The 18,147-nt window shown below is 36.0% G+C and overlaps 1 protein-coding gene across 10 annotated transcripts in view; it reads right to left on the bottom strand.

Annotated features, from left to right (window-relative positions):
- Positions 1-18,147, bottom strand: part of KDM6A (lysine demethylase 6A) — a 153,953-nt gene that overhangs the window by 38,958 nt on the left and 96,848 nt on the right. For 4 of the 10 annotated variants that reach the window (XM_077171511.1, XM_054627954.2, XM_054627964.2 and 1 more), the window contains exons 8-17: positions 17,867-17,901; positions 14,249-14,342; positions 9,436-9,562; positions 6,786-6,884; positions 6,214-6,433; positions 5,516-5,650; positions 4,919-5,074; positions 4,177-4,272; positions 2,146-2,250; positions 1,168-1,563 (exon numbers count right to left, since the gene is read on the bottom strand). In XM_077171511.1, coding sequence (XP_077027626.1) covers positions 1,168-1,563; positions 2,146-2,250; positions 4,177-4,272; positions 4,919-5,074; positions 5,516-5,650; positions 6,214-6,433; positions 6,786-6,884; positions 9,436-9,562; positions 14,249-14,342; positions 17,867-17,901 — 1,463 coding nt within the window. The remainder of the gene's footprint in view (positions 1-1,167; positions 1,564-2,145; positions 2,251-4,176; positions 4,273-4,918; positions 5,075-5,515; positions 5,651-6,213; positions 6,434-6,785; positions 6,885-9,435; positions 9,563-14,248; positions 14,343-17,866; positions 17,902-18,147) is intronic. The other 6 variants (XM_054627958.2, XM_077171516.1, XM_054627960.2 and 3 more) reach the window with 3 other exon arrangements.

Below are 18,147 nucleotides of genomic sequence, written 5' to 3' on the forward strand. Positions count from 1 at the left end.
TTCTTCAGCACTAAAGTAACATGCAATACTAATTAAACAAGAAATGCAGTCAGTTTTGAGGAAGAAGACAACATTGTATCAACTGTATAACCCATCTGGTAAAAATGAATTAAACCATTATGGTATTATCCTATAGAACTCTTCATTACATCCACAAGGTTTGTCTTGGAAGAAAGACATTCAGGCTGGAATTAAAAAAAAATGCTCCATCTTCAAATTCCAACACACATACACCAAACACTCTTACTAACACACTTAAATCCCTATGGATTCTTACTGGCATTATAGTATTGTTCTGCAAGTAACCCTGTGGTGCTGAGTGCTACATATTACTTTTTAAATATCACATGGAAACAAAACATGGTAATGATTACATCATGGCGACAAAGTAACATCAAAAATAACTACAACATTGAGCTTCCCATGAAATATGCACATTCTTCCTCCACGAAAAACAAAATCACAACATTTCACGTTAAAGAAGCAACAAAAAGATGTACAATTATTCCCTTTTACTCTAGAGGTGCTATGGAACTGCACTCTTTGATTTATGATCATTTTCTTTATCCTGAAAGAAGTTTGTATATATAAAGTGTGTATATATATATATATATATATATATATATATATATATATATATATATATGAATATATGATTTATGATCATTTCCTTTATCCTGAAGGATATATATATAAAAATTTATTTATATATATATATATAATTTATATTTTTATATATATAATTATTTATATATTTATATATTTATATATATATATATATATTATTTCTGATCATTTCCTTTATCCTGAAAGGAGTTCACTTAACACAAAGATTTAGTACATATATAAAGTATATATATATATACACACACACTTTATATATATATATATATATATATATATATGTACACACTATATCTTCATATATATGTAGAATATATATATATATAGTATGTATATATATATATACACACACACACATATATATATATATATATATATATATATATATATATATATAAAATGGCATGGAGGTTTAACCTATGTTTTATTTGAATCTATGCCATCAACTCTAGGGAAAAAGTGCTTTTACAAATGAGAGCCTTCCAGCAGTGAGTTGCCCAGGAAGGCCCCTGAGCACACCCCAGGAGCAAACTGAAGCTGTACCTGAGTGGAGTTGGATAGTTGGTTTTTCCACGGCTCCTCTGCGCTGCTGGTCAGGTTTGTGCGGTTATGAGGTAGAGAGAGTGCGTTTCGCTGCAGGTAAGGCACGTTTCCATTACTTCCACTTTCTGTTATGTGATTATTGCCTATCAAAATAGTGTCTGTACTACCCAGCGTTCTTGCTGTGCTGCAGGGAACGGGGCCTGCTGGAAAGGGTCCATTAGCCAGAGGCTGCCCGGGGCAGGCGGGACGGATTCCACGCTGAGCGACGTTAGGCACTCTGGTCAGAGCAACCTGAGGCTGCTGGCCAGAGACAGAGTTTGTAGGCAGTGATGAATCAGCTGTTGGCCCGTTAGGAATTCCAGTAGATCGTACCTGTGCAACTCCTGTTTGTCTGATCTAATGGAACATGAACAAAGCACAACAACGTTGGCTGCAGAACTGAGAAAGGAAGGGTCGTACAAGGTTTGTGTACTTTACTGCACTGGTCAGTTCCAATTTTATACTCATTTTAAGATCTTTACAGTTGCTTTTGAGAACTGTCAGGCTCATAAAAATGCTGAGTAAATGTTAAGTAAAACTATCAGTACGCTTTTTTTCTTGGCCATTCAGTCTGAATGTTTTATTGCTGATTCTGGACAGAGAGGGAGAGAGAAGTGAACAATGACAGGACGAGAGAAAAGCTGTTACTACAGCCAAGTGTTTTCAAGCAGAACTGCTTTTAGATATCCACTCACATTACCTTGAAAATGTGGCTTGAAAACTTTTACATTAACCAGCTGCCCTATAATAAAACACATCTAAACTCATTATGTTTCAACCACTAATCCACAACTATCCTTTATCCAAAAAAAAAATTACCATAATACAGCAAAGGGCACAACAACTCAGTACAGCAGAAATTCTTTAGAATTCTAGAAACACAACAGTCTCCACTACTGACAAAAGTGTTGTAGGTAAGAAAAATATTTTTGTTCTCACCTGCTGGTGTTGCTGCATCAAGACAAACTGACTCTCCAGCTGTTCCAGCATAAGTTTCTGTGCTGGATTTAGATTATTTCGGTTTGCACGCAGCTGTTCCAAGTGCTAAAAAAAACCAGCAGTGTGGTTCATAATCATTAAAATTGCATGGGCTTTTTAATAAATTTCTTGCATAAAATACTAAAAAGTATCCATGAAGGTAAGACTTAGAAAGCTGAAAATAATCTAGGTTTCTGTTACAGACTCAAACATCTTTCCATACATTCTCTTGCAACCAAACCTTATTACAAGTTATTAAAACTAAAGAGACTCTGTAAATTATTTGAGTATAATTATGACTGCCACACTAAAATTAAATGTGCTAGTACCATAAAAGAAAACTACATTCAAGTATGATTATATAGAATTCTTATCATAATTATGTACATTTTAACACCTTTTTGTATTGTGCTGTTCTTTTATTAATACTGTTCATCACAAAGTGAATTAAACCTATAGGCACACATGAAAAATTCTCCTGAAAATATAAAAAAAACCTCAGAAAACTGTACGATTTAATTAGCAAGAGCAATATCTTAAGTTATGATATTGATCTTGTTTGCGACTGATAAATTTAGGTATCTATCATCAAAAATCTGATCTCTTTACTCATTTAAAAACACTCAGCACCCTGCAACATTCTACCAGTAAATCTGCTGCTGCTAAGTGGTGTGACTTAAAAAGCAGATGAAGATGGTGCATGCCAAAATCCCTGGATTAACAGTACCTTCCATTCCGAACTCCCTCTGGAGGGAAGTGCAATAAAAAAAAATAAATATATATATATATATATACACACACACACATATATGCATGTGTATGTAACATGCCATATCCATCCAGCCCTTGAATTGCCAATTTTGAAAGGCCAACTTTGAAGATGCAATAAAGGCTTTTTTATTCGCTCTCCTCTTGCATCATACATTTTTGGCTTTCCTTTTTATATGTGCTGGAACCTTGTCAAGCTATTGCCAGCACATCCAGTCTACTGTACTCAAGAGAGGCCTACTGAGGTTCTGCTTAGAGAAGGAAGTTGGATCTGGAAAAAGGTGAGAATGAAAAGGGGAAAAAGTAGTCAAATATAAAATAAGCAGAGAGAAATAATGAGAATGCTTGGAGAGAGAGAGAGAGAATGACTGAGGAAGAACCAAAGGGGTGGGGAGGCAGGAGAAGGAGGGAGGGAAAATTATACAGTATAATAAAGCCAATATTGTTCAGACAGAGAAACAGCTGAAGAACTGTATTGGAATTGAGGGGAACATTGCTCAGTTAATGAGAATGCTTTCTGCCTCTGCACTGTGCTCCCTTTCTATTTCTCTTTGCATCCAAAGCATGTGCAATGCATGGGTAAAATTTTCCAGCAGGGTCTTATTTTCAATATATGGAATTCCTGCTGAACTCACTGCATGCCCTAATGAAGTGACAACAAAATTTCCTGACAAAAACCACCCAAAATAAGATTTCCAAACTAAAATCTAGCATTTCATGTAATTGTATTAGGTGACACGTAATACAGAAAAGCAGCAGCAGATTTCATTTGAGTAATCATTTCATAGAATATGCTTATTTGTTTATGCAATTTGATATAAGAAGCAACCTCAGAGGAAGGGATGATATTACAACAATACTCCTACACCTCTTTCAATATCACCCACACTACAGCAAGTCACAAAACTCACTTTGCACACCGGTGTGACAATTTGCACATCTGTCTTTAAAACACCATAAGAAAAGAGTCATTGTATGTACTTCATAAATTATAGAATTCATACAATATAAGTGTTCAGCCTCTGCTAGAGATCATTTAGTTTACTAGAACTTTTCTCACACAGAGAGGCCACAAATATTAGAACCTGAACTATACCCTGGGAAGTATTTTACAGTGAATTTCAAGAATGTGAAACCAGAACACGTCCCAGGTTTATTTTCTTCAAAGGAAGAAGGAAAGAAACAAAATATTTAACAGAGCTTCTGAAGATCCCCCATACATACCTGTAATTTCTGTGGTGTCAAGCACCAAGAATGAATTTGTTGCTGTACAGGAGGATGTGACACTGTATGGCCACTGCTCCAAACATCTGAAGTATTCTGAGAGAAAAGGTTATATTAAAATGTGTGACTATCAAAGGGCCAACATAATTTCTTTTACTATCTAGATTTTAACTTATTTATGAAAGAACTAGTAATTGTTTCAAGAATATTAATATATAATAGCAAGAATGTACTAAAATAACAAAGTCTCATTCTACCATTCCCAACAGTATCAGAGTAATCTGAGGAAAAAGATAATGATACCTAATACCATAAGGAGAAACAAGCAAATCAAATTATGCAATTAACTTAAATGTATGCTACTTTTAAAACTGAATACTTTATCTACTGTAACACTACTACATGATGATGAAACACTTGAATTCTAAATATAAGCAAAGGCAATAGACAGGATGACATGATTGTCTCCCTCTCAATCTCAGACTACAACTGTACTTCACTGACACAACTACAACTGCAGTATAGTGCCACCAATGTGCACTGCCCTTATGCACCTCCTGCCTAAGCTGGAATCTGATTAAACACACCGCTGAAAAATGTTTTTTAAAATTTCTAAAAACATTCCCCACCTTGATGCCAAAGGATTAAAATTTACAGCACAAATTCTGTGCATGCTGTATCATTTCAATGCATATTTTCCATATAATTTTGGTAGGGGGCTCTAGTTCATCAGAATATATACCTTTGTTGGACTAGATGTTCTTTTCCTCTTGGCAGGACTGGTCAGGTCATCTACTTGGCTAGAAGGAATCATGTGTAGTGGCAAGGATTGCTGTGAAATTGGTGTTTGAGTGAGGCCTAGTACAGGTTCAGTATTTGGATGATGAGGTTTACAAGCCTAAGAATCACAGAAGGAAGACAAAAATATGGTTCTATATATTCTTAATGCTTTCCTTTCAATTTTATAATTTTAACAGCCCACATACATTAAAAGGGCCGAGTAGATATTCTGAAGCTGATCTCAATAACTGAAAAATCAGTTTCCATATGGTCATCAATGGAGGAATGTGTACCTTTCACGGGATTATTAAACCACTGCAGCATTTCTATTTAAGATGAAATCTTTTAAAATCATGAAAATCCACAAAGGTTCTAAATTGGTACCCCCATATTTCTCCCACATTATAGGGAGCTCCTTGATCTAATATCCCTCTGCAAATAAATCAAAGGCTTCTTTTAATAAAAGCCAATCCTGTGCTCAATAAAATAAGCTTGACCACTACAGATTGTAAAGAACCCTTAAAGCTGGGCACCTGCAGAACATAACCCAACTTCTCACCTGCTGTGCTGTGTTCATGGCACCCTGCCTGGAGGTAAGCTCTGCGGGGATTGGTAGGCTCCATGCCTCCTCAATACTAGGAAGTAATTTAGTTTTATTCTGTAGACTACCTTGTGGAAGGTTACACAACTGAGCCTAGGAAAAATTATGTAAAAAGCAAATTTAACACAAGCCTACTTTAGTAAGAGCAAGTCCATGAAATCTTCCTAAATGCTGTAGCTAATTATGTCTTAAAGAGAGGACAGATTTAAAATTTTGGGGTTTAGAAAGGTGCTAGGTATAAAGAGGGTAACCAGAATATAAACCTTTGTGAGAATCAGAACAAAGATGAGCTCTGGATTCAGAGGTCTCATAATTCCTTTTTTCTGAAATTGCAAACAAGAGTGAAAGATAGTGTGGTGCGTATTCTCACTATATGTTATGAGAACTTAAAAATGTAGACAAATACAAAGAAAAAAGCAAAACGATGTAAAACAGTATGCTTTGATTAAATGTGCAAAATAGGTTTATAAGGAATTAAGTTCCACTTAAAAATGAAGAAATAAAATATTACAGGCTATGATATGCTTACAGTACACATGAAAACAGGTTAAACACACCACAAACAACTGCAAGTTAAACTCCAAGTGTGTGACTTCTCCCCTCCCCTCTGCTGTGTGTTTGAAGAGCTTTTCCCCTGCTTAAAACATTCGTTTTACCTGTAAATACTTTATCCGTGCTGCAAGTGCAGAGGTATTACTACAATTTTTGCTCCTAGTTGCATTTAAGTAGCATTTAATGGCATCCTGAGGCTGGTTGCAGGACTCATAGAGTGTGCCTAGGTCCATCCAGGCTGCAGCATGGCCATGGTCCAATTGTACAGCACAGATATAGGCCTGTAAAGCATCCATAGGCTGATTTTGCTGTTGGTACAGCACACTGAATAGAAAGATTAGTGAAGTTGAGAATTAATAACAAAGTAAAGACACAGGCAACTCAAATATAAACATCCCTCCCCAACCCCTTAATAAATCTTAGCATTATGTAAACCCCAGTTATAAGAAGAAATATATGGAACTTTAACATTGTATGTAACATTTTCAGTATTTTAAAACACTGACAAAGCAAATATTAATTCATTATTTAAACTTTAAATCAGACAAGTCTGACAACGTGGGTTGCAAATAAAAAAAAACTTTACAGTCCCCCTGTGTTCACAAAAAGCTGATATTCTTTATTTATATATATTAGCATGGAATTATATCATTGTATTATCCTGTATCATTCTTACCCTATTGAACACCATGTATCTGCACTTGCTTCTGATTTATCAATAGATTGCCTATAAGATATAAAGGCATCCTGAACTTTCCCAATACTTGAATAGCACCTGGGAGAAGAAAAGAAAGAGCTTTGGTAGTATTTATAGAAGGGAATCATTGAGCATGGCTTACTAAGACTGATCTGATAAATGTTAAGTCATGCAAATACACACTCAACATTTGCTGTTTCTGAATGCCAGGCACAAGCAAACTCCAACATCTCAACATGTATTACTAATTAGTTATTTAAGCCCCCCAAATCTACTTAAACCCTGGATTACTACATTTCTAAGGAAAACAAGTCATCCCACATTTGGTAGATTTGCATTTCTTTCACTGGTGATACCTTATCAGTCAATAAAAACAGTATTTATCTACAGATAGCATTACAGTGAAACAATTAAGTTACCTATTTCATCAAACAAATGGTTATAAAACTTAAAGTTCTACAAAACAGAATTACTGAGAGATACTGACCAACTCCATCAGGATGGTCCCTGACTGCCTGGGAGGCTTTTTATGTGCATTTCTTCATCTCAATCATATTTAAATAATTAACAATCCAGTTATTTGTACTTCATATACAAAGTTATTTGTACTTCATATACAAAGCATCAAATTTTGTAAAATGTTGTGTGATTCCGTATTTTTTACGTCTTACTTTAATTCCTCATGTACAAATTCAAAAGTATTCTGGCATTAAATAGAACTACAGTTATACCACAGGGAACAATACCTACAGCTCTAAAATTAAAAGCTCCAAATAAAGCCAAGATCAAATATCCATCTATATATATTTACTAGTTTAATCAACAATAACTGTGTCCTGTATCATTTGTAACAACTTTCCCTGTTGGAAAAAGAACCGACAACTTTCAAAACAAATAAATAACAATAGAAAATTTATTCTAGTAAATAATACAAAACAAGCAGAATAGTAGAGGCAAATGTTTGTCAAACATGCTACACCCTTTCAAGAATTTTTGAGGCACACTAGGACGTGAATACAATAAAACATAGCATTTCTTTGCCTAAAATCATCCATGAAGTCTGAATACAGTGTTTCAGGAGATTGTTTTAATGCCAATCTAACCCAATGTCCAACAGACACGTTTCACTCTGCCTGGGTATCACACACACAAAGCCTCTCATTAGGGTAGCACTAACATTAGGCCCCCACAAAACTTTGGCAGATGGAGTTTTTCCAGTGGGAGACAAGGGAGGTGGTGATGTATTTTGAAAGACAGCTTTGACCAACTTGTTATCTGATTTGGACAAGCAGCAGAGGAAGGAACAGCACAAGGGAATGCATGAGGAGGGGAAAAAAGAGTGAAGGCACAACCCCATAACCCTGTTCTTCTGCCAGAGTATGGACTGGAGAAATGGGGCACAGAAACATTTTTGTTCTTGTCCTCCCTGTAAAGCAAAACAGGTGCTCCCACTGAATTTACCACCCCATTTCCTGAATTCTCCCCTTTGTCTGCAGGGTCCTAGGCTTCACCCTGACCACCTGAGAGCAGCTGCACGTGTGGAGGAACTCCAGCTCCACCCTGCCTGAGAACTCAACTTCCTCAAGGCACCTGCAATGGGACTACTGAAGAAAAATCCAGGATTTTAGCTCAGTGGAAGATAAGATGCACAAGATGATCCCTGGCTCATTTTCCCTTTTCCCCCCATGCTTGCCCTGCCCCTCTGCCCCACACACTCAGTGCTGGCTGGAGATCCTTGTTTTACAGGAACAGCTGGAGCAATATTATGAGCATGACAAAATCAAAAATGGGTTCCAGCTGTATGTGACCAGAATCCCCAAGAATGTCAGCTGGAAGACACTGAGGTTAGGATATTCATTTTATTTTTGCCTTGTTCTTTTTAAAGGTATTCCTCAATAGAACTGATGTGTTCACATATGGACTTGAATTGCCCTCAAAGCTTTCTCCAAAACCTGAGTATTTCAATAGTTACTGCTGGCTTAAGTGAAGTACTCAATATTCTTAAAAAGATGACCAGAAACACTCATCAAATTTGTATGATTTACATCTGGGAATGTTATTTTTTAAATTAAAAAATACTGTCAAAGGCTACAAAATTAATTGACCACTTAAATAGATATTAGAATGGATCAGTCTGAGCCATACATTGCTGTGCATGCCCTTTAAAAATAGATGTCTGCCTAGGAAAATATTTGTATTTCAGTGCAAAACCTGAGATTAGGAGGGAGATTCTGAGAAAATAAAGAGAGAAAGAATTATGAAAAAGGTATGAAGAAAAATAACAACATTCAGAGAGGATTTACAAAAGAGGGAAAGAAACAAGTAAAAGCAGGCTGGATATATTCAGATTACTGTAAATGCGTAGACTGAATAATAACTACAAAAAAGCAGAGCCACTCGGATAACATACTTCATTTCAACTTCTAATCTTTGTTCATCCCAAATATGTTAGCACCTTGTCTTTTCATACACTTCTCAGAAAACTTAAGACTTCAGTAGATATATACATACTTTCCCTTCATTTTTCCTCTGACAGGATTAAGAAAAACAGTGTAAGATACTCACAATAATGAGTATCCTCAAAAAAATTTACCAATATAGTTACGGTGACTATAAAATCTTTTCTTACCTTCCAAGGAAATACCAGGATTGACCAGAATTTGGATCTGCTTCTAGAGATTTCTGGAGATACTGTATAGCATAGCTTTCCTTGGTTGCCTTGTCTCCAAGCTGATCCACGGTGTGATGCATCCAGCCTGCAAAAACAATCCACAGATGGGAGAAGTGAAATTCCCCAAGATCATTGAATAATCTGGCACAGCAGGCCTTTGTAGCATTGGTGTCTCTTTAAAAACAAGAATATCAAGCAATAAAGCCACTTATACATACATTACAAAGTTTTAAAAACTTTTAAAAGTTCTATACTAAAATTACAGGACAAAAAAGACTCAAAATTACTTTCACGTAGTTTTAAAGCACTTTTTTGGGTTTAAATAATTTTCTGAGAGATAAGGAGCACAATTATGAACTGCTCAATCTTCTACTAAAAAAGTGAATATTAATGTCTTTCCTCCTCTGAACACAGATACCTTCCCTGACATTGTGAAAAATGCCACCATTCTCCCTGTCACACATAGCAATTATGGGTTTTATATATACATATATATAAAAAACATGTGTATTATCTACATATCTAAATCCTTGTGTTTGTCCCATATCTACATTTGGGCTAAGAATTTTTGCATCTCCAATTGAATCTTTCTTATACTGTCATTTCCTCCTCATTAATACAACATATTTTCCATTCACCTTGACAAATGCCATCACCTCTCATCTACATAACAAATTAATCTAACCACACACGTCATATTCCTTCAAATGCCTTTTCTTCTTTCATTACACTAGACAAATTATTCATCCCCACTTTAAAGGCCTCCTACAACCCATCCTCCCCAATAATATTTTACATGCTATTAAAATGCATTTCTGCTCTAGCACTGATGCAAGGCTTGGTTACCACTTCAAACAAAGCACCTTCATCACCTTCTCCAGCTGTTCCTCATCTGCCTCCAAGCTCAGATGGAATTCCTTCAAGGAGCCACAAAACCATCTCACTGCTGTTCAAACAGTGAGTACAAACAAGGAAATCTTTTGTGGCCAGCAGCTGGCTTGCTGAAATCACTGCATACCACAGGGCTCAGCAGTGTCTTGCTGTTTGCTCAATAGCCATGTATTTGTCTTAACAAGCCACTGCTTTTCAGAAAACATTGTAAAATGTAAGATGTGACAGAAGACTGTCCCTATCACACCCATAAACAGCCCCTTGAGGAACACTGTGACACCAATTTCATAAACTTTGTCTAAAGTTCTGGTTAATGACAGAGTTGAGCACACACCTGCACTGCCTGTCCATTTAAAACTTCTGAGAGATAAACATTCAGCACCCTAAATTTGTGCTTTTTGATAAAGTCTAACTACATGGACAAGCAAGACTGAGAAGAACTGATGGGTATTTGCAGGTTCACTTTACTCTCTGTAATTACACTTTCCTTTATGATTTTTATTCTACCTGTTTGATACAGCTCATTTTTTATTCCATGGGCTCATATTTGTTAACAGACACCACACTTCTGCAAATGGAATGCAAACTTCCAAACTCTAACAAAGGCGTAGAAAACAAAATCTCAGCTACTGAACACATTTGCCTGAGGTGGTCTCAGAAATATCACTTGAAAATTTATGGTCACAAGCAGAAGTTGGAATATTTCATGGACTGCAAGAAATGTCAGGTAAGGAGTCAAGTGGTTACAGTGCTGGAAAAAGTATTTTATCTTGACTGAAAATTGATCAACTAAAAAATTTACCAGTCAGGGCAAAGAGAAAATAAAACGCCCCAGTGATTTTTGCAGTCACATAACACAACTTTGTGTCACTAAATTAATAAACAAGCTATGATTTTGATTCCAACACCAAGCCTCTGAAGTTCTTCAGCATACAGAAAATACTCATGGCTTTAAGAAAAAAAGGCTTCTCTGAGTCTGGTTATTGGAAATCACCTGAGTAACTGTACGTTAAGGATTTATATACCAGGTGCTGTTCCAGACAAAGCTTGAGATAAAGATAATAGTAAAGGAATTATGAACAATGGTAAAAAAAGGCATTAAACAATTTCCTTTATCTTTAGAAATGTTGTGTGCCTATTTTCTGTTTCATCAGAACCTTGCTGGATTGAAAGATAACATGTTGTATCTTTGTGAGATCTTTACTGAGGTTCACTGATAAAAAAGAACAAGTCTATTTCTAGAAGACAGAAATAAGAACCAGCCATCCCTATCTGGCTTCTCTGCTGAAACAAGGGCTGCTTCCCAATTTTATCTTCCTGCACAGGGAGTTGAAAAAGGCAGAAAGCAAGAAAGGGAGAGCAAACAAAAGTTTTCCACTAGAATAACACAGGCAGGGGAAACTGGATCTGTTCTTAAGCATAAAATGAAGAATGTACATAAAGAAGGTGATGGAAAACCCCTAAGCTGTGCAGTTTCCCATTTGCAAGACTTATCTCCAACTCTCAACCAGAATAATTGTCTACTTTTCCACTGCTGGGAAATTTTTAATATGATAAACCAAACCACAGACCTTGTCCACACATCACATATGCTCCATGCTCTTTTGCAGGTCTTTGCAATCTCATTTGGAGCAGATTTGGAAAAAATCCCTCTGATGTGCTAGCCTAGCTCATGAGTCTTTTTTTTCATGCTTATCAATCATTCTCACACTGAACTTGTGGCAATCACTTTTTCTTTAGTAAATGTGAGTGTCTCTGAGGACATTAAATTCTTCCCCATTTCAGCACCTCAGATGCCTCAGCAAATTTCAGAGACAGCACCTAGGAATGCCCCCAGCCAAAAAGAATTGGGACTACACTTGGGAACTCTAAGCTGTTTATGTTGTTCTTATCTCTTCCTTATCCAACAGCTGAATACAACTGGATAAAGAATATTGGGACAGATTTGATCTTCAGTCTCATTAATTTAATGTCATTTTGGGCAAAGCAGTGAAAAGAATTGTTGTCTGGAAAGCAAATGGAACAGCAAAGAGCAGGAAGGAAGATCTTACTGTGATGTCTACCTGAACTAGTCAGCACTCATCAGCTCAACTGGGTATGTGTCTATCTGGGAATCACAGGGTTCTCCTCCACCTTCACAGCTTTGGAAACCAGCAACAGCAGCAAAGATTTTAGTAATTCTCTCACAAGACAAGTAATTCTCTCTGAACTCGCCTAAATTCCAATCTGGCTCAACAAACATTAACTAGTGAAGGAAAATAAACAAAAGCTATTTTCAAACTGATTTTTTTCTGTCAAAGTGAAAAAAAAAGAGTTCAATATACAAATACAAATATGTTTTGACTGGGTTTTTCAAGTAGCATTCTGGCAGATGGCAGGTATTTTCTATTATTTTTTCTAAGCAGCAGTGCACCACCCGGACTGTGCTTCCTGAGGAGGTGTTTCTATTACCAGCTGCTAAAGACTAAATCTGTGATAAACACCAGACTCTGATAAATACCACTGCTAAGAGAGCAGAGCAAAGGAAAAGGCATTATTCCTTCAATGGTCCAGTTAAGACCACTCTATCCCTTTCTCCACATAGAAGCTACCCACACAACAAAACTGGGTGACCTATGCTGTTTGAATAGAGAGTTAATCCAGTTTTCAGACAGCAGACAATTCTCAAAGTCACTGCTCTTACTGAGACCTGTGGCAGGATTTTGTGAATACAACCATGTGCCTTTGCTTCTATTGTGGCAACATACATCAAACAGAGATGAAAAAGAGCTGGTCAGCTCTTTTGAGAAGCCTGTCTTCCACTGATCAGATGCACAGCCTTTCTGGATGAAATTGCTGACAATTTATACTAGGTGACATAATACCAAGCTAAAAAAAAATAAAATTCAAAGGGCTTACTGAGATGTAAGCAACACTGTCCTGTGACAGCAAAAAGAGCAACACCCAGAGTCCTGCAGCAAACTCCTCCAGCAGTTTCACTTGTGATTTCACAGAGATGACTCAAAATTAGCCCACTGATTTTGACATTCTGTCACAGAGCACAAATTTTCCCACTCCAAATCCATACACAACCTGCACCACAGAAAAAGAAAGCACTGTGGCCATAACTTAATGCCAGTTACAAATTTGAGCTAAATGACCACTATGTGAAGAGGGAAAGAAATAAAAATGGGCATAAGCAGGCTAAATTAATATTGAGAATAATAAATCAGATGAAGAACATGGAGAAGGTGAATGAAGGAGTTCTGTACTGGGTTGAACAATTTTAACAAAATATTCTGGAAATATTTTTATATGGTATAGAGGATAAAAGCATTTTATTCTATCCACTTTTTAGAAATTCTTGGCTAAAAATTGTTTATCAGCTTTCTATAAACACAGAATACGACAATTTAAAAAAAATAATTCCTTTTCACTTTTTATGTGTTTTTTTAATGGCACCTGATGATCAACCTTTTAGTTACAGTAGCTGGTTTTCATTACACAGTATAATTATAGTGGAAGAAAAGGTAAATTTTTCAGTTGCCATGTTCTTCTAGTCTGACACGGAGTATTTAGGTTTTTTCAAGGGATGTTAACAGAGGCAGAACAGAGAACAAAGAATTCCAACTGCTGCCCTCTTTCTCTGAAAAACCACCCTCTCACTGCCCAAAATCTAACACACAAGAGCTTTTTAATTTTGTACGTTTAATCAAAATATTTTCCTCCTCTCTTATTGACTTGATTATCTACCTCTACATGTTCGATTTGGGTGAAAATCTCACGTACCATGTACAGTGTGTCTAAGACTCCCTTTGGAAATGGAGCCTTAAAAAACACTGCTGAAGGCAAAGATGGCAAAAACGAAACACAGAGGAAAATAAAAGTTAATTTTACATACCTAACTGCTGTAAGACAGTTGCTTTTACTTGTGCAGGAAGGTTTTCGATCTGCAAAAGCTGTTCATAAGCTTCCTTTGCAGAGTGATACTTTCTCTGCAAAAGGAAAAAAGTAAAGGGATTAATCATAGAGCTTACAACAGATCACCAATAGCAACGATTTCACAGCACTGACAGCACACAAACACATTGACAAAAAATTCTAGAATTTTTTTTTTGCATACAGTGCATATGAAAGCTTTAATGAGTGATGTGTATATATGGTAAGAGAATAACTTCTACAAATATAGTATTTAATAGAAACTGTCTACTTAAAAGAATTGAGGGAAATTTGCAAATTATTAAAATTTTGTCAACTCCTCATACATGCATTATCCTTCTTACACTACAATATTGAATATTCTGCTTTTAAGGGGAATACTTGAATGTGAATCTACATCTGAGAAAACCCCACATAAATTCCTCCCAGGAAATTTGTAACAAAAACCAAGATCCATCAGTAATTTGTGACTGGTATAATTTTGCCTCTTTCCTTCCTTTGGTATATATTTATTTGAACTGCCTCTTTCAAGATATTTGTTGTCCTGGTAAGAGTCCCACCACGTGTAGAATTAAAAGATTTATGCCTAGATAATGAAGGTAGAACATCTTATTATCTGCTGTACAGTTTAGGTGTGCCTACAGTCTAGAAATCCTCAGTTTTCAATTCCCTACACAAACAGGTACAGGAAACACATTTTCAGGTCAGGACAGGGGGTCCTTATTGCCTTTTGCAAACTGTATGAGCTGTTTTGTGTATATTAAATTATTTGATATATAGAATTATTTGATGAATTATTTGGTAGTAATGTCAGCATTTATCTTTATGTTCCCTAACAACAGTTGCTTAAAGTGAATGTATTTTAAATGTTCCACTGTTCCATGCCTCCTCTTCCACAAACATGCTTTTAGGTAATTCAACATTAGACTTCATTCTGGCAAAGAGATGAAGAGTGCATTAAAAAATAAATGCGGCCACCTAAATGCAAACGACTGTGGCTTAATTACATTTGTTTTAAGCAAGGAGAACACAGTAATCAGTATTGGTGTTTTGAAGGGACAACTGGGAAGAAAACTAAACAATTAAATACCTAGTAGAATTTAGAAATGTTATCAAGTTGTTGAAATCTCAAAATCACAAAAGACAAATTGGTGATTTAAAAACCTTATTCTAGTCAGGAAGAAAAATTAAAGCAGCAATTACATACTTTCAAATGGAACAAGGGGAAGTTGGTAGAAAAGATTTTTAATTGGTGTTCATGAAATGCAGACAACTGGTAAGAAAACAAATAATATAAATAAATAAAATATCCATGTCCAGCAAAAGAAAAACAATCAGGAAAAGATTTTAAATTTAGCACTGGGAACAAAATTTGTAGTTTATGACTATGAATGTTGAGCAAATGAACAGAAGTTCACTTTAGAGGATGACAGTGAAGGCAGCAATCCAGATGTCAAATTAGGTAAATATTAGTGCCTAATATTCACACTTAATTAAAAAAATATGTTTACAGGCTCAAGAGGTTTTAGAAAGGCCTTTTAAAATAGAGCACATTTTCCAGACCTAGGTTATTTTTTACTTTTGTTATTTGTTTTAGCATTTACCCTTTAGAAATCTGATTACGTATATGCCTTAAAATACCAACAAAACCTGTCCCCATGTTTACATTTGGTTTTATTTCATCAAATCAGCATGGTTTGGAAAGTACCTAAAAGATCATGTAATTCCAACCCCCTGCCATGGGCAGGGACATCTTTCACTAAATGAGGTGGCTCAGAGCTCTGAGCTGGCCTTGGACACTCCCAGGGACAGAGCACCCACAGCTTCTCTGGCAACCTGTCCAGGGCCTCACCACCCTCACAGGGAAGAACTTTATGCCTCTATGCTCATTCCAAAGTCCTAGATGTTTGACTGCATCATGAATGGCCTTAGAAATGGAAAAGGGGAGGAGAACCCAATCCAGCATCCTTCTTTAGGCACCGTACAAGCCATCTCACTTCCAGAGGTGAGATATTAGAAACCAGCATTAACCACTGCTACTGCTCATCAGCACCAGGCTTGTCTCTTGTCCAGAGCCTGGCAATCCATCCTTTAAAGTGCAGTATTGTGGTACTTAATTAAGAAATGAATTAACTTTTTCATTAATATTAAGAGAGTATATAATTTTCAAGTATATGGAGGGGTTCAAACACTGTTTCACTGTGTCCCGTAAAAGAAACCAAGCAACCAGCCTGTCTCCAAAACCTCTCTAATTGTGTCAGAGATAATATGCAGAATGAAGCCAGGACTCTTTTGGCTATCAGTCTGTCAAATTCCAGAAAACAAGATACCTCTCCCAGCCAGAACTGTGGGACAAACCAAACCTAAGAGCAGAATGCACTGAAACTTTTCTGCTCTGACTCGCATTAAAAGGAAGTTCCTGCTGTAATTGTCAGCCAGAAAGCTCAGCTTAAGCACAGCTACCACTGATCACACTCTTACACAGGACACCTGGCACAGTGATCTGGGGTGGTTAACTTCCTTCTGATCTGCTGGAGTAAAACAGAACTGATGTGCTGAATGGAATCTGGATGGTAGCCAAGTAAGAACCACAACAATCCATGGATTTGCTTCATGGTGCTTTGGGATGGCAGATTTCTGTCCTGTCATACAACTTTGCACCAAAAGCACTCAAAAGAAAAAAATTCTGTTTATCAGATTCATGTATTTTATTTCTATAGAAATACTTCAGGCCATTTTTCACTGTGCCATCAAAAGACAGTACTTTCTAACTGACTGAAAATATAGTTTGTCTGTGATCCATTTCATTTGCAACAGGTTTTGTTTCTATTCACATCCCTTCCTCAGTCATATGATACCTATAAATGTGGCAAAAGGGCACAACACCTACATTATGTAACCAGTCAGTCAAATCTCACATACACCATAGCTGTCTGAGTAGCCACTTGGTTTCAATTTATTTATATTCTGGAAGCTCAGGAAGTGTTCTGTAATTTCCCAAAAGATTCACCTGAAAAGCTCTGTGGTAGGATTTGACCCAGAATTAGTAACACAGCTTTATTTGCTGTTGACCACAGATCCCTAATGCCACATGCATCAATTAGATTTGAAAATTTAAAAACTTTTAAAATTGCAATTAAATTTGAACATTTCATGTCAGATATACCAAATATACTTAAAAAGCACATGGGCAGCTGGTTGGGATTGATTCTGTGTGTGTATATGAGAAACAATATGAATATATAGAAATGAATTGAGAAACTTCATCTTTTTAAATCTACATATAATCTTTTAAATATAAATAGAATCTCATAAAAGAATTTTCCTCAAAGTTGTATTTTGTGATTTTTTTTTGCATTTAAATTGAGAGATCAGTAAATTTATGTTTATTAACATATCTAGTCCATGACACTCCACACAAAAAATATTTTAATTTAGCCAAAGCAAGTTAAGTTTCTCAATTAATTCAAGACTTTAGTCAAACTTTACTAAAGCATCTACAATCCAAATTCCTCAGACTGATTACATCACATAGTTTGAAACTCAACCACAATTTATGAAAATGAGCTTAAAAGCTTACCTGGATTTCATATAAGTGGGCAATGTGAAACTGAACTGTAAGAGTGGGAAAATCAAAATTATTAGTTTTAATGAACAACAGCAATTGCAGTGTTTTGAAGTGAGGGATAAACAATGTTTCAAATTTATCAACGCAAACCCAAGACAAATTAGGTTTTGAAGATACCAAAAGTATTTTTTTACATTGATATTTTACATTTAATATACCAGACCTGACAGAAAATGAATATCCTAACAAAGCACAAAAACTGCAAACAGCTATTGAGAAAAGCAGTCCATGGA

This window comes from Agelaius phoeniceus, chromosome 2 (assembly GCF_051311805.1).
Source record: "Agelaius phoeniceus isolate bAgePho1 chromosome 2, bAgePho1.hap1, whole genome shotgun sequence".
NCBI classification, from domain to species: Eukaryota; Metazoa; Chordata; class Aves; order Passeriformes; family Icteridae; genus Agelaius; species Agelaius phoeniceus.